Source organism: Chlamydomonas reinhardtii, chromosome 7 (genome assembly GCF_000002595.2).
Source record: "Chlamydomonas reinhardtii strain CC-503 cw92 mt+ chromosome 7, whole genome shotgun sequence".
NCBI classification, from domain to species: Eukaryota; Viridiplantae; Chlorophyta; class Chlorophyceae; order Chlamydomonadales; family Chlamydomonadaceae; genus Chlamydomonas; species Chlamydomonas reinhardtii.
The window spans coordinates 161,343-183,736 of NC_057010.1; the positions used below are offsets into that span (position 1 = coordinate 161,343).

Genomic DNA, 22,394 nt, shown 5'->3' on the forward strand with positions numbered 1-22,394 from the left:
TTCCCCCTCCAGCGCTGTGGCGGCACCGGCCTGCCATACTTCAGTTCTTAACAAGCCATATCACAGCGAGTACCCAACTCTCTCAGGCCCTCTCCCATTCGAGCACGGGCCGTCTGCGGGGCCGCTCTCTCTCTCGCCACTCCTCCGGTTGCAATCTCAACCACACCGCTGTACGCGCGTCAGGGTTGCAGGGCCCACACCTCGCACCCACATGGATTCGAACGTGTGGGTGCCGCAAAGGCCGCACGGCAGCCGCCTACTTTTCCCCCCAATCCTCTTGCAGGCTTAATGGCAAAAGTGCAGGCGTGTGTCGAGTGAATCTCAGCTCAACAACTCGCCTCTCTGACAGCCCAATTCGAAACCTTCGGGCCCAAGCCCTGGGCCCTTCCGCGTCCCAATGGCACCAACAATAACCTTTGGTGAAAGGGCACGATTTCGATACCCATAAAGGTGAACGCAGTGAGCGACGTCGGCCATACGACCGTAATAATGGACGAGGGTTCACACTGATGTAACTGTCCCAGCAGCTACCCTGCTGCTAGGAAGCCCCCACGAAATGATAACATCGTTACCCCGTTGAATGTGTGTAAAAGGACACACGCATGCACGAACGAATTCGTCAACATTGAAACATAAGAGGATGACAACAAAGCAGTGCACACGTACCCACACACCCTACTAGCAGAGTCCCTCCCCGTAACGACAGCCCTTCGACTCGGGGTTCACGCACAATGCCCTGCACAATGACTCACCCCGCCTCCGATTGCGAGTTCACAAGCCAACCACAGCACCCCCATCCTTCTTGCTCCCGCCTCACCCAGCAGCAGTTGCTGGTGCTGGTGCTGCTGGTGCTGCCAGCGCGCTGCTGCCCCTCCACAGCTGCTCCTCCTCCTCCTCCAGCTCCTCTTCCTCAACGGCTGCTCCTCCTCCTCCTGGTCCTGCTCGCCCTCTACCTGCTCTGGTACTTCTTGAAGGTCATGGTGATGAGCGCCAGCAGGAAGAACACGATGAAGAACAGCGCCAGGTAGCCCATGTAGGTCCACTTGTCCACCTCGCCCAGAGAGTAGTAGTTGAGGACGGTGGAGCCTGAAGGGGGGGGGCAGGAAGAAGGCCGGGAGTGAGGCGGCGGACGAGTGGCGTGCCAGACACAGCGAATTGGCACAACCCGCGCGCAGAGGGCAAAACCCTCCCCCTCCCCCAGCGCGTCTAATGCTTTCGCACCCCACACACCACCACCCATCCATCCCACCCCTCCCACAGCCTGACCGTCGCAGCGACAGCCCCCCTAGCCCCACCCCATCAACCCCCATGCTTCCGCCCCCCCCCAAAAACAAACAGCCCACACTCACCCATCCAGGCCGGGTCGCCCATGGGTCCCGTGAACTGGTTGACCATGAGGCTGCCCCAGCTGTAGCGCAGGAAGTCGATGTAGCTGTACCACTTCCACCAGGGCGGCATCTCGTGGAAGCGGAACAGGAAGCCGCCGAAGAACAGCAGCGTCACCACGTAGGTGGGCAGCAGCGCGTTGGCCACGTCCAGGTTGGGGCTGATGGCGGCGATGAAGTAGGCCAGCACAATGCCGTTGGACAGGCTGGGGGGGGGGAGGGAAGGGGGGGAGCAGGGGTTCAGCCCGACAATGGCGGACAGGCACAACACCGGCGGACTGCATGACCGCACGCGCGCCGAGCACACAACACCCGCCACATCCAACCCACCCTCCCCTTGCGTCCTTCGCTTACCACTCCCCTTCCCCCCCACCCCATCTCCACCCCACACACGCACATACACATCCCCTTTCACTCACGTGATGTAGTAGATGAGCCAGAAGGTGACCCACTGGCCCTGCAGCTGGATGCCGTAGAACACGTAGGCGCTGATGCCCAGGCTGGCCAGCCCCGCCAGCAGCAGCTCGTCCACCATCTTGGACAGCAGGTAGGTCACCACCAGGTACAGACCGTCATTGCGCTCGCGAGTAAACAGGTTGCGCTCTGTGGGGGGGGGGGTAGAGGAGTGGGAGCGGGGTGGAGGGTCAAGAGGTGAGGCGGTCGTGAGGGTGCTAGAGTGGGAGTGGTGTGCTGTGGAGGGGAGTGCGGAACGGGAGTGCGGCTGCAGCCAGGGACTCGGGACCCGGGAGGGACTCGCTCGCACGCCACACAGGGACACACGGACCTGACGGCCCGGGCCGCTCTCGCGCTCACTCACCCAGCACCAGCGCCGGCACGTAGGCGGCGGCTCCGAAGGCGGGCAGGGTGCACCACATGAACAGCACGGCGGCGATGTTGATGTAGTTGGAGTCGTTGAACTCGTCGCCCACACCCAGGTACAGGGTCATGATCAGCAGACTGTGGGAGGGGGCGGGGGAGGGGGAAGGCGCCAGTGTGCTGTCAGGACAGGAGACAGATGCCTTAGGTAGTCGTAGGCGGCCGACAGCAGTGTGTGTACAGACACACATACGTGCATCAATCTCTGTGACGCACTCCTCTCCTCTCGCCACTGCCACTGCCATCCTGCCGGCCACTGCCACTGCCGCTGTAATCCGTCTCCCTCCCCGCCTCCCGCTCCCTCCCCGCCCCGGCCTCCTTCTCCCCACCTGATCATGATCTTGTCGCCGATGCGCGGCCCCAGGAACTCGCCGTCGCGGTAGTTCTTGGAGGTGCGGTACTTGACCAGCGTCTTGAGGCCCCACCACCAGGGGGTCACGGTGGCGGAGCGGACAGCCAGCTCCTGGGGAGGTGGGGGAGGGGAGGGAGGAATAGTTTACGGCAGCCCTAATGTCAACCCCACCCGACAGGCAGCCCCCGCCGCCCGCTCCCGCGACCTAAACACTGGGGTGGGCACGTACTACAATGACCTCTAGCCCCACGCCTCCTCCTCCTCCTCCTGCCCGCCCTGCCTATCCGCCCGCACCTTCTGGATGTGCTCGGGCAGCACGTCGGAGCTCTCGGTGAGGAAGCTGTCGATCTTGGCGCCGTTCTCCTTGGCCAGGTCGCTGTTGGCGTAGTGGTCCGCGAACACGTCCGAGTGGCCCGCGATGTCGGCCTCCGTGACCAGGTCCACCAGGTACTCGGCGTCGTTGTAGCCGGGCAGGAACTCCTTGACCTGCGGGCAGGCGCTCTGGGCGAACTCGATGGCGTTGTGGCCTGTGGGGGGCGGGGTGGGACAAGCGGGGAGAGGAAGGGAGTTCGGTCATCAGGCAACCAGGACAGAGGACGACACATGTTCGCTGTTGCAGCTCCCCGCCCCCGCCCCCGCCGCCTTTCCCCATCTCCTCCGCTCATGCAGTCATGCCCTTATCCTTGCCCCAATCTGCTCCGCCGGCCCCCCCCCCATGATGGGACATTGGGCCCGGGCGCATAACCCCCCGCCCCACACACGCACCCCACACATCTCTGTCCCTCCCCCTCCCCCTCCCTCCCAGAGCCTGACTCACCGCGCGGCCCGAAGTACACCACCCGGCCCTTGACCATCATGATGAGGCTGTCGAACAGGCTGAAGCAGTAGCTGGTGGGGGAGTGGATGGTGGCGCAGATGGTCACGCCGTCAGACGTGAGCGTCTTGACCATGGTCATCACCTGCAGGGAGGGGGGCGGGGGCAGGGAGCCGGTCAGGAGGGCTGATGGCGAGGGAGCGAGGGGCCGGAGGGGGCGGAGCAAGCGGGGCAGGCAAGCCCTCGATGTCATCGTCCTGGGTCTTCCGTGTACCTCCGTCCCTTGATACCGACCTTGGACAGGTCATGGCTTTTCCCCCTGCACCCCCCCTCCAACACACTCCCTTCTCCCCCCAACTCTCTTCTGCCCCCCCCCCACGCACCTCGTTGGATGTGAAGCTGTCCAGGCCGGAGGTGGGCTCGTCCAGGAACAGCACGCGGGGGTTGGTGATGAGCGCGATGCCGATGTTGGTGCGCTTGGCCTGGCCGCCACTGATGCCCTTGGCCATGGCGTTGCCGATCTGGGGGGTGGGGAGAGGTGGAGAGGTGGGGTGGGGCCGTAGTGGGCGTGGGGGGTGGCCCGTCGGCGACGGGCCTAGGCCAGGCACCCCAGGTGGTCACTGTCCAGGGACGCACCCACGTCACGCCACGACCCCCGACGTCCAGTCCTTCCCCACCAGATGCCCGCAAACCGGCCTGCACCCCCCTCCCTGCGCCGCCCCCCCCCCCGCCTCCCCCTCCTCCCCCACCTTGACGTCCCTGCACCTCTGCAGGCTCAGCTTGGTGAGCAGCTCCTCCACCGCCGCCTTCTTCTCCTCCAGCGGCTCCTGCGTGGAGCGCTTCAGCTCCGCCGTGTACAGCAACATCTCGTACACACTCAGGCTGCCCAGCAGCGTGTCAAACTGGAGGTCGGGGGTGGGGGGAGGGAGGGGAGGGAGGAGGTTAGAAGGGTTGTGTGTATGGGGAGCGTGCGTGTGCGTGTGCTCAACTTAGCTAGGGTGTGTGAGAGACGGTAGGTGCCGTGCAGCCCTGACACACGCCCCTGTACTCCGCAACTGACCGCCGTCCCCATACCGCCCGTGGCCCTACGCACGCACGCACACACAGGCAAGCACACGCAAGCAAGCACCACTGCACCCGCATGTATCAGCAGGTACACGAACACACGAGGAGCGCACATACACACGCGCGCGCACGCACCTGCTCCACGTATCCGGTGTACCGGCGCAGGAACTGCGGCGTGGGCTTCTGGCCGGCGAAGGCGATGGTGCCCTCGGTCTTGCCCTCCGTCTTGCGCCCCGCCAGCACGTCCAGCAGCGTGGTCTTGCCGCTGCCACTGGGGCCCATCTGCGAGGTGGGCGGGGGGTGGCGCGGGTGGAGTGGGTGAGGAGGTGGTGGTGGTGGTGGTGCGTGCAGGCGTTGGGGTTATGAAGGGGCTGTCCACATCAGCTGCAGTGCCAGTGCGTCCAACCCGCCGGCCGGCTTACGACGAAACCTCCACCGGCGCCCCCGTCCCCGGCCCAGTCTTTCCCGGCCCAGCACCCACCAGGGCCGCCATCTGGTGCGCCTCGAAGAAGCCCGACACCTTCTTCAGCAGGTAGGCGCGCACGCCCTTCTGGGTGTTGCTGGGCACGTGGTAGTCCAGGTCCTGTTCCGGAGGGGGGAGGGGGAGAGGAGGCAGGGGAGGAAGGGAAGGAGGTTGGCCTGCCGGAGTACTTACTGGGGCGGTTAGGCAAAGGTGCCATGGCGGTTGGGCCCGGGCGCGCAACGTTGACACCAAGTTGACGCCGGTCAGGCAAGCACTCAGGCAGTGTCAGAGAAATAGGCCTCCAAACAAGCAGTTACTACAAGCGCGGGCGGAGGCAACAACCCTATGAGGACCCGACTGGGCTTGAGAAACTGCCTAGCATGCTGGCCTGGTTGCCAAAACCGCCCTCCAGGCCAGGACCAACATGATAGTAGACTCAAGGAGTACAACGCCAGTCACTTCGTGGACTGCATGCTAGCGGGGGCACAATATTCCGTGGCAAGCGCGCTGTGCCAGTCGTTTCAAAGCGCTTTGACCAAACTGGGACATCCCGTTGCCTTAATGCATTCAGTTGTCTTAGACTCACCTTGAAGATGATGCGCATGCCCTGAGGCGCGAAGGACTTCTCGCGTACATAGTTCTGAGCCTTGTCGCCATTTCCGTTTGCGCCCCCAGCCTCCACGTCCAAAGGTGCGCCCATAGCTGCAACCCTGTTCAAATGTGACGGAATCTTACAGCCGCCGGCGCGCGGCAAAGCTGCTTGGCGTTGAGCGGCGCCACAGGCAGGCGCAATACAGGGCAACAACACAACTGGATACGCGCTATACAGCGCCAACCTGGTGTTACCAATTGCACAGTCAGAATAGAGGCGCGCTATATGCACATGATTGGCAAGCTGGGGCTTTTTGAGGCATGGGGCCGGGATGATGCGCATGCAACCCAAATATGTCTTTGCGAACTCCCCTCTCGCGGCCGTGGTTCATATTGCGCGCAAACAGACCGTAAATGTCTCTATTAATGACCCTGCCTTGCGCCAGAAAAGGGGCATAGCGTAAATGCCGCCCAAATTACGCGCAAAAAGCGACCAGTTTGTCTGCCCTCTCGCCGCCGCGGTTACTGTTTTGTGCGTCGCGAATTCTGGTATATTGAAACTCCCTCTATGCAATGCGCTTTACATGCGCGCACTTCGATTCATGAGTCAGGCGTCCTTACCCACCCCGCATTCAAGCTTCCCGGCTTCTCAGCGGCCACGCGCGAACATGGGAACCGCCCCCCCCCCACCCCACCCCCAAAAACTCTCGCTCCAGGCGCCTCGCTCACTCACCAACGTACAATGCCCTTTAATCCGTGCATTGCGCGCCACCTCCTCCGGAAGCAGCCAGGCAGGGGTGCCAGGAGGCGCGTCAGGCGTCCTCACCCACCCCGCACTCAAGCTTCCCGGCTTCTCAGTGGCCAGCGAACTTGGGAACCGCCCCCCCCCCCCACCCCTCTCTCCAGGTGCCTCGCTCACCACGTACAATTCCCTTTAATCCGTGCATTGCGCGCCACCTCCTCCGAAAGCAGCCAGGCAGGGGTGCCAGGGGGCGCCAGGCTAGTGGCCGGGCTGCCCCTGGCTGCCTCAGAACGCACCCATCCATACGGCCACACCGTAACCGCCTTGGCCTGGCTCACCCGCAGGCCGACGCCTCCGTTCCGGCGTCAGTCCGCCGCTGGCCGCTTCCCGCCTGATGTCAGTCCAGCTGGTGCGGTGGTCCCGCATCAGCTGCTTGCACCTCTCCGCAGTCTCCAGGTAGTCATGGAACCTCAACCTCCCCAGGTGTGCGCCTGTACCCTGACTCAGTCACTGCTCACGCAGGCTTGGCGCCGCACTGGCGCACGGCATCGAAAATTGCTACTGTTGTTGCCCTGAGCTGCGCCTCAGCGCCTGCCTGCCTCTGCCTGTGGCCTGTGTGCGCCCGTCTCTCACGCAGCCTTGCACGCTTGCCGCATGGCGCATGCCCATGCAGGCCGACGGCGTGTATGCGGGGTATTCCGACCTACTCCGACATACATAGTGGGAGTTTGAAGACGCGTGTGTGACTAGTTGCCTGAAAGCAGTCTGCCGTCCAGCCTGTGTGCGCGCGCTGTCGTCATGCTACCTACAAGCACAATGCCGCTCATACCGCGGTACACCTACAGACCGTCGCCCGCTCGGCAGATCGGACGCCTGTCAAGAGGTGTAAAGCAATTTCGCTTCACGCACACAGGCACGCAAACCTGCATGGGCACGGCGTAAAAGGCTGTGCTGCATTCAGCCATGCAGCCGCCCTGCCCCTATTGCACCTACATGCTTGATACACTCACACACCACTCTGCTCGCTCACAGAATGCATGCACACCTCCAACGCCGTCCGCCCTCCTCGCCTTGGGCGCCCATCCCATCACATCACACGGCACATGCCTCCTTCCCCCATCACCCCCGCCCGCGGGGGAATGGTGGATATGGAGACGAAAACACCCCCCGCTTACGTGGCGCAGTGATACAGCCGCCCTTACAGCCCCTCAACCCCCAACCTCCCTCATCCCCCCCTCCCTCATCCTCTCCCCCTCATCCCCGCTCATAGCTTGTCCCTCAGGTTGTTTGCCTTGTCCGCCAGGATGTCCAGCGCCTGCGCCAGCAGCTCGGCGGGGTGCAGCACGCCGCTGGACTCGATGGTGAAGATGAAGTGGTCCTTGCGCTTGCGGTAGGCCACACAGGAGCTGAACCGCTCCTGCTCCAACAGCCGACGCAGCTGCGTGGGGTGGGTCGTGGTGGGGTGGTTCAGCGGCCGCGTGAGGGTTGTGGAAAGGGGTCGGGTGTGGACGCAGCAAACACATGACTGACACCGCCACCAACCCCGCTCGAGACGGATACTGTTGCCGCAAGCCCTGTGTGCCTGTGCGCGTGTGTGTGCCCGGCACACACCCAAACCCGCCCAGTTGATTAGCCCCGGCCCCCTGCTCCTCTCCCGCCTCACCCGCTCCAGCACCATCTCGTGTCCCCGCGCGTTGCCGGCCCGCAGCAGCCCCGTGGCCTCGTCCGCACTGAACAGGCCCGGGCACGTCTCCAGAAGCACCTTGCCCTCCTCGCTGTCAGCCCGAACCTCCTGCGCGGGGGATGGAAATTGGGGGGCGGGGCCACGCGCGCGGCCGCAGGACATGGCAGCACTTAAGGGGGCAGACAGGCGAGCAGCAGCGCGTGCACAAGGCAACGTTTGAACCCCAACGACTCCGGTGGCGGTAGTCCTTCACGTGGTACTTATCAAACCCCCAGGCTCCCAGCCCCTGGCTCCCTAGCCTCCCCCCCCCCCGAATTTATTTGAGCTGGAGTGAACTACCCCCGCCCCCCCTGCCTGCACTCCGCTCGTTTTCGTTGGTTTTGGTTTAGTTTGGACTGGTATTTACAACCCCCCCCCAAAACGCACCTTCCCCGCAGCCTCTCCCCTCTCCCCTCCCTCCTCCTCCCTCTCCTCGGCCCCACCTTGAGCAGCGCCACCACGGGCTGCAGGCGGTACCAGGCGGTGGCCACGGGGCTCCACTTGGCGTGCTCCTTGCCCGTGCCCTTGGTGGCGTGCGCCTCCAGCTGCAGCGTCTGGCCCGGCCGCAGCTTGGCCAGCAGGATGTCGCCGTGCACCGCCCGCGGCCGCGGGTAGGGGCCCGAGGTGGAGCCCAGGGGGGAGGGCGGCGCGGCGGCGGCGGCGAAGGCGGCCGAGGTGGAGGCGGCGGCGGCGTCTGCGGCCGAGGCCGTGAAGAGGTGCGCCTGGCCGGCGGCGAAGCGGCAGGTGGTCTCCTCGGGCAGCTCGGAGCCGCCCGGCAGCCACTCCAGCTGGCTGGTCAGGACTGGGGGGCGGGAGGGAGGGAGGAGGGGTGGCGGAGGCAGGGGCGCGGCGAGGCGGGGTTGTGGGCGGCGGGCGAAGGCATGTGCTTCAAGAGGGAGAGTGTGTGTGTGTATGTGTGTGTGTACGTGAACGTGGGGAGGGTGTGTGCGTGTATCAATGTCTGGGAAGTGCCGAGGTCGCAGGGCAATGGCATTGCCGGTTTGCCACGCGTGATGCCGCGCTGCGCTTCGTGTCCCCCACCGCCCTGGCCTTAGCCACAGCCACAGCCGACCGGCCACACCTGCCGAGTGACGCAGCAGCAATGCTGCCACCGCCCACCCGCAACCCCGCCCCCCTCATCGCGGCTGCTACCCCCCACCCGCAACCCGCAACCCCGCCCCCCTCATCGCGGCCCACCTTTATCATTTTCCAAGCTGCCATCCGGCTTCCTGTCGTGCAGGGCAGCAGGGCAGCAGGGCAGCAGGGCAGCAGGGCAGCAGGGCACCGAGCCGTCAGTACACACCAGTCTACCGGGGCTCCTGCGCCCCTCCAGCCGCTGTCAGTGCCCGCAGTGGCACGGCCCACATTCCCCCTGTGCGCCCCCTCCCCCACCCACCCCCCTCCGCCTGATAACGCGGCTTGTCCTGAACTCGGGATCTGACCGTTGGGCCCGGCCACATACTCCAGCACCGACCAACACGTCGAGCGTGGCCTCCCACCTCCTGCCTCCCCCCTCCCACCCACCCACCCGCCCACCCCCTCCCACCCGCCCGCTCCCTCCCACGCCCACCTCCTGCAAGTGACGTCCAGTTTGAACACCACCGTGTTCTTCTCGCCCGGCGCCTCCTCCGCCAGCTTGGGCTCCAGCAGGTGCGGCGGCACCAGCAGCGGCACCAGGCCCAGACGGTGCGACAGCACCTCGTCCTGAGCAGGAGGGGAGGGATAGGACGGGAGGGAGGGGAGGGCAGGGGGAGGGGTTGTAGATACCAGCCCGGGAGGGAGGGGAGGGCAGGTTGAGGGGATAGGGTGCAGAGTTTCAGGCGGTCGGACACGGTTGGGAGGAGGCCGCGGCCGGGTCGGGGTGAAGATGCACTGCCAAGGCCGCCGCTACAGAAGCCCCTACCAAGTCAGCTGCAGGGCTGTACGACATCGTGCTGCGGCCTAAGCCCCTGCCCAGCCACCCACACGGCCGCTGGCAGTGGCTGCCGGCCCTCCGCCCTCAACGGGCCAGCCGCATTTCTCCTCCAGTCACTCTTGACGACCTCTGGGCTGCCGAGTCGCCCACTCCCCGCACTGCCAAGTACCGCCGCACCGCTGCCCTCAGCTGCTCGCAGCGGCCCTGGGCGGGCGAAACCCCACAGTACCCAGCAACCCTCCACACTCCTCAGCACCCCTCAGCACCGCGCACCTGGATGATGGATGTGTTGTTGATCATGAACACGTGCTCGATGGCCACCGTGGGCACCTCGGCAATGAGGATGCGACGCAGCGCGTTGGCGATGGCGGGGTCGCAGCCAATCATATCAAACTCCATCACCTCCCGGTCCATCTTGTTGATAACTATCTGGAAGCTGTCCTTGAAAGCCGCAAAGTCCCAGCTGTTGTCAACGCCCATGGCGTTGAACGTGTTGGCAGACGTGATTGTGTTAACCTGCGGCAGCAAGAGCGCCAAGGTCGCGGCCGGTCGGCACCGACACCGCGCCACCTCCTCACACGAACCCCAGTCGCCCGCCCGCCGGAGGCCCCAACGCTCAACCCCTTGCACCGGATTCCACCTCGGTGGCCTTCGCACGACTAAAGAAGGCTATTCTCGCGCTTGCGAAGCGCAGCGACCTACTAAAGGAGCCAAGCCCGCCCCATTTCCGGCGGCGCTCACATTGAAATTGAGCCTATCGCCGCATGTTACGAAGTCTCTCCGGAGCTCCAGGTGTTCCGGAAGCTTTCCTTTGCCCTTGTCCTTGCCCATCGTCAAGAGGCCGCCACCGGTTCGGCTGCCCCCGCTCACGCCGCCCTGTGTATAGCTACTGTTTCAGCTTCACCAATGCTTATAATGAGAGTATGAATTAAGAGGCGTGAAGAATAATGCGAAGTAAGGAAACTCGTCGGTTAAGCCTTTGCTGGGGAATTCGGCGCTGTCAGGAGGAGAAGCCAGTATTAAACCGTCTGCCAGCTAGCTAAAATGCAAAAAAGAACTGGGCTCGGCATCAGGAAACCCCCATGCAGAAACCGACTCAAGCTGTTCGCATTCGCAACGTCTCCACAAGTCACTTCTGTTTTACAAGAAGCAATCAGCAATGGCAAGCAGCAGCATAATACCAGTAAGGAGGCTTTAGGTGGCAACTGAGCCACCCCGCAATTTCTGGTTGTCGCCCCAAGCGCGCGAAGCATGGCTTTGAACACGACCAGCAAGGCGCTGCTGGTGCTGTCAGCTCTTGTGGCGCTTGCAGCAGTCTTTTGGCCCAGCGGGGGGCCGAGCGGTGCGGCCCCAGGCACCGGGGACGGCAACGGTTACGGCAGTAGCACCGCCGGTGTGGAGGAGAAATGCCCGCTAGGCTTCACGGGGCCGAACCCGCATTCGTTTGCGACCAGCAAGAAAAGGGTGCGCGCTGGTTTGCCCACCAGCTTTCTGTGGCTAGGCTGAACCTTATTGTTCGGGGGGTATGGGGCGCCCTCGCGAAGCGTGCCGCGTGCCGGCCGATCAGTGGGCAGTGGCCGTGTTCAGGTCATCGGGGCGCGTAACAGTACACAAAACATGTCACGTGCATGCATATACACACATACACACACGTGCTTGCCTTACAACGCAGGCGGAGGGCTCAGCCGCGCCTATCCCGCACGACGCCGTGCCCGCGGCCCGCACCGGCGCCGGCGCCCGCAGTGGCGGCGGCGGTGCGCCCGCCCCCGCGCCCGCACGGGGCGGCGACGGGCGGCTGCACCTCTTCTTCAACGCCACCATCTGGACGGGCGTGGAGCCGCAGCAGGGACAGGTGGGTGGCTGGGTGGGCGGGCGCGGGCGCGGGCGGGCGGGCGCTGTGCTTGATGTGGCGCCGGCCGCAGGCTTCAGCCGGGGGTGGTGGCTGGGGGTGCGCGCAGCTGCTGGTCGCGGCGTCTGGGTGGTTGGGGCCTTGTCAGGGCCTGTTGGTATTGTGTGACTGGGGAGATACGTAGGGCCACGGAGGTGAAGCCGGTACCTCGGCCTGCCTGACTGCTGCCGCGTGCTGTCCCGGCCCCTGGGCTGGGGTCGGCGCCGGTACCACGCCACGTGCCGCCACGTTGACGCCACGTCTTGACGCCACGTCTTGACGCCACGTGACCACAGGGCGGCCAGGTGCCACTGGCTGCTGCCATGCTGGTGCGGCGCGGCGGTGTGGTGGCGGTGGGGTCGCTGGAGGAGGTGCGCCAGGCGGCGGCGCAGGAGGCGGCCCGGGAGGGCATCAGCAGCAGCGGCGGCGGCGGCGACGCGGCTGCAGCAGGTGCAGAGCTGGAGGTGGAGGTGGTGGGGCACGACATGAACGGCCGTCTGCTACTGCCGGTGAGGGGGGGAGGGGGCGGGTGGCGTGTACTGCGGGTGGCAGCGGACGGAGGAGGCCACCGGAGGTGGGTGCGTACATCGTGCACTGACCTGGTGCACTCTTACACAAACACACACTTTCTCTCTTTCTCTCCTTCTTATCTTTCTCACACAGGGCTTCGTGGACGCGCACGTGCACCTGGTGCCTGGTGGCCTGGCTCTGGCGGCGCCGCGCGGGCGGGCGGACCTGCACGGCGCCGCCAGCCGCAGCGAGGTGGCGGCGCGGGTGGCGGCGGCGGCGGCGGAGCTGGGCCCCGGGGAGTGGGTGCTGGGCGGGCAGTGGGACGAGGCGGACTGGGGCGGCCTGCTGCCGGACCGCTCCTGGCTCGACCAGGTGAGGCCGGGAGAGGGGCCGCCGCAAGGTTGGGATGGAGGCAGGCAGGGGCCAAGAAACCAGGGCGGGGGAGGTGTGTCGCGGTGTCCGTGGGAACCTGGGATGCTGCTGCTATGCATCTCGAGGTGTGCGGCGAAAGCGGGGCGGTGGTGCGGGCGCTGCTGCGCGCAGGTGCCCCGCACCCACTCGGCCGCCTGCGCGCAGCAGCGCCCGCACACTCCGGCCCACACCGCCTCTTCCGTCACGAACCACCCAGTCCTGCCATTTGCCATTGCCTCTACCCCTTCCCGCGCGCCCCTCTGCCCCCCCCTCAGGCCACGGGCGGCCGGCCCGCCTACCTCACCCGCCACGACCTGCACCTGGCCCTGGCCAACACAGCCGCACTGCAGCGCGCCGGGCTCATGCCGCAGGCGGCGACAGAGACAGAGGGGGCGGAGGAGGAGGCGGTGGGGGGCAGCGAGGCCACGGGCAGGGCGGACGCAGGGGCTGTGGGAGCTGCAGGGCAGCAGCGGACCCGCAGCAGCAGCAGCAGCAATGAGATGGCGGTGGCGGTGGAGGGCGGGGTGGATGTGGAGGGCGGGGTGGTCGACCGGGACCCCGCTACTGGGCTGCCCACGGGCATACTCAGGTGAGGAGGCGGCGCGGGAGGCGGTGCGAGGGGTACCGTAGTGTGGGGGGCTGTGCGGGGGCAGTGCTTCAACCGCTATTGCTCTTGCAATACCTCCACCTCTGTAGCACCACCGCGTGTCGTGCTGTGCCCCGCTGCAGGGAGCGGGCCATGGCCCTGGTGTCCGCCGCAGTGCCCGAGCCGCCCGCAGCCGCCCGCGCCGCCGCCGTGGCCGCCGCGGGGCGCCTGGCTGTGAGCCGCGGCGTGACGGCGGTGGGCGACATGGGCAGGTACCCCACTGCGGACCCAGACAGCCCATGGAGGGACCTGGTGGTGAGGGGGGAGGGGGGGGCAGTGGGGCTTGGGGGCAGTGGGGCTGGAGCGTGGGTTATGTGGGGCGCGGAATATAAGGGGGAGCGTGGGGGGGGGGTATGCGTGCGGGTTGGGGAGTTTAGGGCGGGGGAGGGGCGGGTTGGGGTAGCTGTCGGCATCGATGGGTGTGAGGCCCGGCTGCCCGACATGTTCGCATGTGGGTCCCATCACCCATGCATATGGAACGGGACACGGTGCGTACACTGTCCTGCGTGACATCCCGGAGCACACACACACATAACCACGTACACACACACATATAACCACGTGCGCACACGCTCATACGCTCACACAGGACGTGTACGTGCCGCTGGCTCGTGCGGGGCGCCTGCCGCTGCGCCTGTACACCCACGTGCCGCTCAGCTCATGGTGGGGACATGGGGGGCGGGGGCGGGGGCGGCACGCCGAGGTGGTCGGGGGAGCGGGTTTGTCCGTGCAACCCGGGTTGCCAATGAACTGGGATGAGGCTGGCCCACCTGCGGTGCTGCGCCGGCCACGTCCCTCCTATGCCTGTCTGCCCCTAGCTGCTCACGTGCCCGGCCCTCCCCCCCCTTACGGCCTTACCCTGCCCCCTCAGGCGCCGGCTGGTGCCGTACCTGATGGTGTACGGCCGCAGCCACCCCGGCGGGCGGCTGCACTGGGGCGGCCTCAAGGCCTTCGCGGACGGCAGCTTGGGCTCACGCACCGCACTCATGTGGCAGCCCTACGCTGACACACCCGCCGCCGACACAGGCAGCAGCAGCAGTGGTGGTGTAGGTGAGGAGGGCTGTGGTGCAGCAGTAGGGGGCGGCGGCAGCGGTCCCTCGGTGTGCGGGCAGCGGGCGGCGGGGCGTGAGGAGCTGCGGCAGCTGGCGGCGGCGGCGGTCAAGGCGGGGCTGCAGGTGTCGGTGCACGCCATTGGCGACCGGGCGGTGGACGAGGTGGCGGCGGCCCTGGCGGCGGCGCTGGCGGAGGCCGTGGCGGCGGGCGTGGACGCCGCGGAAGAGGCGGAGCGGGCGGAGGAGCGGGCGGCGCAGGGAGGGTTAGCAGAGGCGGCGCAGGAGACTGAGGAGGCGGCACTGCGGCGGCGGGTGCGGCAGCTGGGGGAGCGGCTGCGGCTGAGGGTGGAGCACGTGCAGGTAAGTGGCAGGAGGGGAGCACGGGAGGGCGGGGTGCATTATTCCAATGCCAAAGACAGCAACACCCAGAACCAGCCCTCAGAGCATGAGGGGGTAATTTTGGCCAAGGCCATACTAGGGGCTAGATTTGTGGCAGCTAGGGTTTGACAGTGGCACAGTGATGATGTGTCCCGCCGGCGCCAGCGGAGCGAGCAGTGCGCAAGGCGACAGCAGCGGCGGTGGCGGCACTCATTTCATACACTTCAACACGCGCCCTCACTTGCTGCTTCGGCACATACACACACGCACACACACACACACACATACAGACACACGGCACACACACCTCACCATGCCTTCGCAGCACGTGTCCGGCGCCGCCAACGTGAGCGCCGCCCTGGCCGCCGCCGGCCTCACGCCGGTGCCCAACCCGCTGCACGCGCTCACGGACGCGGCCATGCTGCGCCCCCGCCTGGGCGCGGACCGGGCCGCCAGGGCCTTCCCGCTGGCCTCGCTGGCGGCGGCGGGGCTGCGGCCGGCACTGGCCAGCGACTGGTGAGGCTGGGGGGCGGGGGGGGGGCGCTGTGTGGGCTGTGGTCGACCTGTGGGCTGCTGTGCCTATCCGGCTTCCTGATGGGTGGATCTGGGTGGGGCTTGCAGCCCCTTGTCCTTGCCGTCGCACTCCCCGCCTCCAGGCCCCATGTCCTGACCCCTCTCTCTCCCCCTCCCCTCCCCTCCCCTCCCCCTCCCCTCCCCTCCAGGCCGGTGGTGGACCTGCAGCCGCTCACGGGGCTGTACGCCGCGGTGCACCGCCGCCCGCCGCCGCCCGCAGTGGCCGCAGCCGCCAACTGCAGGCTGCCGCCACACGCGCCGCCGCTGCCGCAGCCCGTGGGGGCCGCCGGTGCCGGTGGCGGTTACGGCCACCATGGCGGGGCGGGGGCGGCGAGTGCGGGCGCCGCGTGTGAGGCCTTCCTGGCGGCTGTGGCTGCAGCGGGGCTGGGCGAGGCGGAGCGGGCGGAGGCGGCGAGCGGCTGTGCGCCTGAGGCACTGCTTGCTGGGGAGTCGGGTGGCAGCGACGACTACGGTGGCAGTGGCGGTGACCTCGGCGGCGGCGGCAGTGGGGTTGATGAGCGGCTGGGGGTGGAGGCGGCATTGCTGGGGCACACGGCCTGGGGGGCGCGAGCCATTGGGCTGGAGGGCTATGTGGGTGTGTTGGCACCGGGCGCCCGGGCGGATTTTGTGGAGGTGGCGGGACCTGGCAGCGGCAGTGAAGGCGGTGGCGGCGTGTGGCCGGGAGGGGAGCCGGCTGCAGCTGCGGCGCGGCTGCGGCGGTGTCTGCCGGTGGTGCTGAGGACGTGGCTGGATGGGCAGCTGGTATTCGACGCGGAGGAGCAGCAGCGGGAGGAGGGGGCGGCACCGGTGGACGCTGAGTAGTCGTGAGTTCGGTGGAACACGGGACACGGGAGGCATGGCGTGGGCAGTCGGCGAGTGAGGGCATCGGCAAGCGTGTGAGCTGTGAGGCAGTGAGGGCACAGCGCGGCACACGGACTTGCAGGGACGGCGGTGGCGGCCATTGCGGCGCTGGCAAGCAGCGAGTTTGCTGATGATACTTAACATACGTGAGCGCCGTGAGCCATGGGCCCCTCCCTAGCCCCTCGTGGTGAGCCCACTGCGGCGCCATGCTCACAGATTACAGTCATGAATCCTCTGCAGTCCCAGGCTCTCAAGGCAGATAAGTGGCACCCACAGGCCCAGTGCCCCACACACGGTAGCCTGCAGCCCGCTCAGCCCCGCCCACCACACCACACCGCACCACACCGCGCCACACCCCACACCACACCTCGCCGCCTTGCTCGTGCACACGGTCTAGAGGTGCCAGCCATGCACATCTGCTCGATAGATTGAAGACCCCAACCCATACATTAGCCCTGCGCAAGAACATTTCCCACTTCCGTGCAAGCGAACCAAGCAGCACTCAGCAGCTTCGTCCTCGCACCCCCACCGCACTCCTAGGCGCGTCACCGCTACGCTGGTGGTGCCGCAGCTGCCCCGCAGCGGGCGGGCTGCGACACCACCGGCCGCGGCGCCGCGGCTCAGCAGCAGGTTATGCCCGGCCGGTCCACACACCCCGAGCGCTGCCCCGCACACTGGCTGCTGCAGTACCGCACCGCGCCGCAGCCCGGGCACGCCACCGCCAGCCGCACACATGCCTCAGCGGCCCCCTGCAGCTCCACGCAGCCCACATTGGCGCACAGCCGCAGCCGCCGCCGCACCTCGGCCGGCGGCAGCAGCAGCGCCACGTCCTCCACCGCCACCGGCGTGATCCAGGACCCCCTGACGTCCTGCTCCTGCCGGCCGCTGCCGCTGCTGCTGCTGCTGCCGCCGCCGGCCCGCAGCGCCGCCAGGACCTCCGCCCGCGCCGCCGCTCCCGGCTCGCCTAGATCCCAAGGCATGCCATGGCACGCCCCCGCCGCCGCCTGCACGCCCGCTGACAAGCAGCTCCCGAACACGTCCGCCAGCAGCTGGTGGCCGTCGTTGCGCACGACGTCGGCGTGCAGGCCTGCCGACATGGCTCCCGCCGCACGGGCCAGGCACAGCTGCTGCTCCCGACTCAGCTTCAGTTTCCCGCTGCCGCCGGTGACGAGCTTGGCAATGGACAGCAGCGGATTGACCTCCACCACGATGAAGCTCCGCCACTCCGCCGCCGCCTTGGCGTCGCCGCGCTCGAGTGCCAGCAGGTGCGCCAGCACCAGCACCGGCACCCACTCCAGCACAGAGAGCACCAGCGCCACCGCCGCCTCGCTTGCGGCTGGCGTTGTCAGCAAGTCACCCTCAGAGGCAATCGTCCAGTTCAGCAAGGCGGTTGGCAGCCGAGTGGCGACTAGCAGCGACACCACCTCCACCCGCCGCCGCAGCTGCTGCTGCTGCTCCTGGCTCCCTGGCTGGGGGTTTGCGGCAGCGGTGCTCGTGCCGCTGCTGTTGCCGCCGGCAGCACTGCTGCGGCCGCTGCTGAGGCGGCTGCTGTGCCGGCTGCCCGCCCGCATGGCCCGCAGCACGCGCAGCGGCACCTGCTGCTCCCCCACCAACAGGACCGCGGGCACGGCGTTGTCAGCGGGCGCGACAGCCCCGTCACTGTCAGGGCGCCGGGATTCGGACACGCTGCGGACTGCCGCGGCCAAGAACACGCGCGTGAGCTTGGCGGTGGTGGCCAGGTAGCCCGCGGCCTGGCGCAGCGGCGCCGCCAGCAGCAGGTGCTCCAGCGCGCCCCAGTCCACAAGGGCCCTGCTGTGCGCACACGCCCTCGCGGCGATCTCCAACTCTGAGGCCCTGTCAACCAGGTCCACAAGGTCCGCAGCGGACTGCTGGCCTATCGCCCGCGCCAGCCCCTCCAGCGCCGGCAGCAGCCCCAGGCTCAGGCCGCGGTACAGGTTGGCGCGCTGGGCGGCCAGCAGGGCGGCGACCTCACGGCCCATACACTGCGGGTCCTGCGGCGGGTCCTGCATGGGCCGCTGCGTCCGCGAGCCCTGGGCGCCAGCTGCTGCTGCTGCTGCTGCTGCTGCTGCTGCTGCCGGGGCTGCTGCCGGGGCGGCTGCCACTCCGGACGTGGAGCTGGACGTGGACCCGGGCGCGCGCTTGGGACCGGCGGGCCAGGCGCCGCCGTACAGGCGCACACCAGCGCTTTGCTCAGCTATGCTGTCCGTGCCGGCGCCGACCAGTGCTGCGGGAACAGCAGCAGCCGGCGTGTGTTAAAAAACGAAACGAAAGCCCGCCCAATGCCGGCGTGTGTGTGTGTGTGTGTGTGTGTGTGTGTGTGTGTGTGTGTGTGTGTGTGTGTGTGTGTGTGTTTTATAAAGAGCACAAGGAAAACGTTGCGCAAAGACAGTGTATGCGATGCAGCAAAGCGACGGTTTACGGATGTTACCTGAAGTTACCTCGCATACCTGCTGCGGTGAGCCGCAGTCAGAGCCGCCGGTCTTACCAACCGGAAATCGCGCAACCCCCGCTACTCTAACCTCGAGGGGGGATTAGTGTCCACACGCTCTCAAGGGTGCAAACCCATGCATGTGCTCACGGTACCGTGAGGCCCAGGCACTCCTACGATTCCTAGCTCCGCGTCGCTACTCCTGGCCGCTAAGTCCAAGCTCCCGCCCAATCCTCGATGAACTTCTCACCTACGAGCGAATAAGAAAACAACAGAGCACAGGGCGGCAGCAGGGGAGTGTCACGAACAAGAGCGAAGGAACATGTTAGCGCGGCGGCGCGCGATGAGCAAGAGCAAACACGCAGCCCAGTCCCAGCCCAGTTAACTATACTAGGGGTTGCGCGATTTGGGAAAGAGACGGAGGGTGGGCGACCACGAGCAAGTAAACAGGCGGGGGACGGCATGGGCGCATGCATGACGGCAAATGCAAACGGGGTGTCAGCACCACGGGCTGGCGGGGGAAAAACCCTTGCTTTTCGCTCCATAGTGCGACGGAGGCGGCACACGCTAGGTACTCCCCTCATGCGGCCATGTAGCACCAGGTCCAAGTACACGCACAGCTTATGGGGACGTCGATCCCGCGACGCGGCGGCATGGGGAGGGTGGGCCCAAAGTTAGTACAGTACAGGTTATGGCGCAAATCAGAGGAACGCGACAAGCAGGAGGAACACGGCGCGCCCGAGGCGCCACAAGGCCCCCAGCCCGGTCCCCAACCCCGCGGAACGGGCTCCAGGCCTAGTGCCCAAAACTCGACAAGATAGCAATTTTCGGTAGCATCGTCCAGACGCGACAACACGCAGCACAGCACTGTGTAGGACGCCGAAAATTACCCTTCGACAAGATTTGTGAGCACAGGGCAATTTCACCACCAGAAATTGTCCATGCACTCACAAATCAAGTCGCTAAAACACGAGCCCTAGAGGCCCCGGCACGCCCGCGGGACATGAACCGGCTCGCGCACTTGTGTTAAAGAGCACAAGGAAAACGTTGCGCAAAGACAGTGTATGCGATGCAGCAAAGCGACGGTGTGTGTGTGTGTGTGTGTGTGTGTGTGTGTGTGTTTAAGTACGAGCCCAAACTAAATCAAATCAAGCTAAACCAGCGGAGCACCCGGGGGAATTGCAGTGTCCGCTTACACACTGCTTGGGGGGGGGGGGTAAAGTACCAGCCCAAACTAAACCAAACCAAGCCAAAACGGGGGCGGCACACATGGCGTCTCCGTACAGTGCCGGTGCCCTCGGCGCCCTGACGCGCGCTGGCTCCCAGCAACCCCTCTGAATCAACACCACGTTCAGTCCCGGTCACTCGCGGTCTTGCCCGCCTACTCGAGCTCACCTGCTGTGAGCACAGCGCCCAGCCTGACGCCGGTGGCCCACAGGGCTTCCGGGTCGCCCGCTATGAGCCGCAGGTAGTGCACGACCGCCCGCCACCAGCCCTCCAACGCCGCGCCGCCGTCCTCGTGCCGCTCACCACCCGCCGCCGGCGCTGCTGCAGCCGCCGAGCCCTGCAGGCCGGCGGACTGCGCCATGGACGACACGTAAAGGCGCGCGGAGTCTGAGGCGGCGGCCACACACCACCGGCAGGTGTGGACATTGTACACGTACACCAGGCAGTCAGCGACCAGGGCCGGGCACAAACGACGCGGTATGCCGCCCCGCTGGTATGCCTTCAGCCGCGCATTCCGCCGCGCAGCTGCGGCCGCTAACGCGACCTCGCGCCGCTTCTCCTCCCGCCGCTGCTCCGCGGCTGCCGCCGCCGCTTTGGCTACAGCCGCCTGCTGCTGTTTCGCCGCCGTAGCCGCCTGCTGCCGCAGCTGCTTCTGGTTCAGTGGCTTGGCGGGTTTGGCCGCTGCTGCCGAGCTCGCGCCCGAGCTCGAGCTGCTAGGCCCACTGCTGCCAGCCCCGCCTGAGCCTGCAGCCCCGGCAGCAGCCCCCCCAGCGGCCTGGGCCCACTCGGGCAGCTGCAGCAGCTCCAGGAAGCCACGCCAGCGCTGCAGCCCCACACGTGCCACACGCAGCGCCAAGGCCGAGCGGGCTCCCCTGCCAACCAGCTGCTGCTGCTGCTGCTGCTGCTGTTGTGACGGCGGCTGGGGCAGCGGCGGCGGCTGGCCCAGCGGCGAGTTGTGGCTTGCGGTTGTGAGGCTGTTGGTCCAGTCACTGACTGTGCGCAGGAGCTGTAAGACGTCGAGCACCACACAGTCATGCTCGTCCCATGCACACGGTCCTGTTGAGGGGGACGGAGAGGCTCAAGCGATCAAGCCCGCAAGTGGATAAGTAGGTGAAGCGCGCCCGCAATTGGAAAATGAGTGAAGCGCGTCCGCACGTGCACAAGAACCGGCGACGGGGCCGGTGCCGCGCTCGCACGCACGTGACCAACCCATGCCGCCGCCTGTGCACAGTAGCGCGCATGCCAGGGACCCCCGGCGGCCACACTGACGCAGCAGCGCTCACCCGTCAGCTCTGCATCCACAAGTACCGGCAGCGGCAGCTGCTCCGGCTGCAGCCCGTACAGCAGTGGCGCCTGCACCGCCGCCATCGCCGCCGCAGCAGCAGCAGTAGTGGTAGCAGCTGCGGCGGATCCGGACCCAGTTCCAGCATCGCCTAGCAGTGCAGGGCCGCAGACGTAGGAAGGGTCCGCGGCGCGCACCCGGCGAAGCGCGGCGAAGCGCGCGTCCTCCTCCGCCGCCGCCACCTGCACCACCACGTGCGCCGCCCTCAGAAACTGCGAGGCGGGCCCCGGCCGCAGCTGCAGCGCCGGTGACACACGGCCTTTGCCCTGGACCTCGTGGTCAAGCTCGCTGTACATGTGCAGTAGGTACAGGACCAAAAACATCAGTCGATTTGCCGGGTGCTGGCACGCCGCCTCCGCGGCGGCAGCAGCAGTCACAAGCGGGGACGCTATCTCTGCCTCCTGCGGCTGCGGCTGACCCAGCTGCATCGGGCCTTGCCGCTGCCCCCGCCGCTCCGCCGCCGACAGCTGCAGTACCGCCCGCGACATGTGCTCCAGCACCGCACTGCGCTGCACCGCCGCCAGCAGCTCCACAGCCAGCGCGGCGTGGCGGCCGTCGGGCGTCCGGGGAAGCACCAGTTCACCAAGCGACGCCTCGCTGCCGCAACTGCTGCCGCTAGCAGCACGGTTGCAGGGGCCGCTGCTGGATGCATCGCCCGCCTCCTGCAAGTGCGCGTTGGGGCTGCCGCGTCAGCTCCTGCACAGATGCGCACCGTGTGCCACTGCTGGTGGTGGTACGGGTGGGTGCTACGCCCATGCGGCGCAAGCTGGAGGCACGCAAACAGCGGGGCGCGGCGGCCCTGGTGCGTGCCGCTGCTGGCGGCGGCCTCACCTTCTCAGCCGCACGTGCCACGGAGCTCATGCAAGCCAACAGATTTATGCAGGCGTTGATCAGTTGCTGCCAAGGCGCGTTGTTGCAAGACGGCGGCTGGGCCGCCACCGCACGAGCGCACAGGTCCACCGCACCAGCCTGAACCAGCGCCAGCGCCACACGCCGCCCCGCTGCCACCACCGCTGTAGCTGGCTCCGAGCCGGGCGCCGCCCCGTTCGCAGCGAGCCCTGACTTGTTGAAGAGACCTTCCAGCGCACATACGGCCGCGAAGGCGCTGGTCGCGCAGTAGGCGAAACACTT

The 22,394-nt window shown here is 66.8% G+C and overlaps 4 protein-coding genes across 5 annotated transcripts in view; 1 reads left to right on the top strand and 3 right to left on the bottom strand.

The window, feature by feature from the left end:
- Positions 1-6,065, bottom strand: part of CHLRE_07g313250v5 (uncharacterized protein) — a 6,214-nt gene extending 149 nt beyond the window's left edge. Inside the window, exons 1-12 of the mRNA XM_043063836.1 lie at positions 5,542-6,065; positions 4,974-5,075; positions 4,628-4,774; positions 4,177-4,329; positions 3,811-3,948; positions 3,431-3,572; positions 2,908-3,140; positions 2,591-2,724; positions 2,203-2,342; positions 1,805-1,988; positions 1,350-1,591; positions 1-1,086 (exon numbers count right to left, since the gene is read on the bottom strand). The exon at positions 1-1,086 is cut by the window's left edge and continues 149 nt beyond it. Of these exons, the coding sequence (XP_042922404.1) occupies positions 950-1,086; positions 1,350-1,591; positions 1,805-1,988; positions 2,203-2,342; positions 2,591-2,724; positions 2,908-3,140; positions 3,431-3,572; positions 3,811-3,948; positions 4,177-4,329; positions 4,628-4,774; positions 4,974-5,075; positions 5,542-5,655 (1,866 nt within the window). The 5' untranslated portion in view covers positions 5,656-6,065 and the 3' untranslated portion in view covers positions 1-949. The remainder of the gene's footprint in view (positions 1,087-1,349; positions 1,592-1,804; positions 1,989-2,202; positions 2,343-2,590; positions 2,725-2,907; positions 3,141-3,430; positions 3,573-3,810; positions 3,949-4,176; positions 4,330-4,627; positions 4,775-4,973; positions 5,076-5,541) is intronic.
- Positions 6,066-6,114: 49 nt separating this feature from the next.
- On the bottom strand, positions 6,115-10,955 carry CHLRE_07g313302v5 (uncharacterized protein). Its single transcript, XM_043063837.1, has 7 exons — positions 10,668-10,955; positions 10,200-10,442; positions 9,582-9,715; positions 9,209-9,240; positions 8,455-8,813; positions 7,952-8,080; positions 6,115-7,726 (listed from the first exon to the last, which is right to left on the bottom strand). The coding sequence occupies exons 1-7, from the start codon at positions 10,755-10,757 to the stop codon at positions 7,553-7,555; spliced, it is 1,161 nt and encodes a 386-aa protein (XP_042922405.1). The 5' UTR covers positions 10,758-10,955; the 3' UTR covers positions 6,115-7,552.
- Positions 10,956-11,075: 120 nt separating this feature from the next.
- CHLRE_07g313350v5 (uncharacterized protein) lies at positions 11,076-16,437 on the top strand. Its single transcript, XM_043063838.1, has 10 exons — positions 11,076-11,390; positions 11,599-11,778; positions 12,111-12,323; positions 12,478-12,696; positions 13,011-13,324; positions 13,465-13,636; positions 13,971-14,044; positions 14,253-14,793; positions 15,137-15,327; positions 15,534-16,437. Exons 1-10 carry the CDS (start codon positions 11,178-11,180, stop codon positions 16,204-16,206), a joined length of 2,790 nt encoding a protein of 929 aa, XP_042922406.1. The 5' UTR covers positions 11,076-11,177; the 3' UTR covers positions 16,207-16,437.
- Positions 16,438-16,450: 13 nt separating this feature from the next.
- Positions 16,451-22,385, bottom strand: CHLRE_07g313400v5 (uncharacterized protein). 2 transcript variants are annotated; one of them, XM_043063839.1, is made up of 5 exons: positions 22,095-22,385; positions 21,205-21,925; positions 20,090-20,977; positions 18,945-19,079; positions 16,451-18,490 (listed from the first exon to the last, which is right to left on the bottom strand). In XM_043063839.1, exons 1-5 carry the CDS (start codon positions 22,122-22,124, stop codon positions 16,866-16,868), a joined length of 3,399 nt encoding a protein of 1,132 aa, XP_042922408.1. In that variant the 5' UTR covers positions 22,125-22,385; the 3' UTR covers positions 16,451-16,865. The 2 variants fall into 2 exon arrangements, with proteins under 2 accessions (XP_042922408.1, XP_042922407.1); XM_043063840.1 differs by lacking the exon at positions 18,945-19,079.
- Between the last annotated feature and the right edge of the window lie 9 nt (positions 22,386-22,394).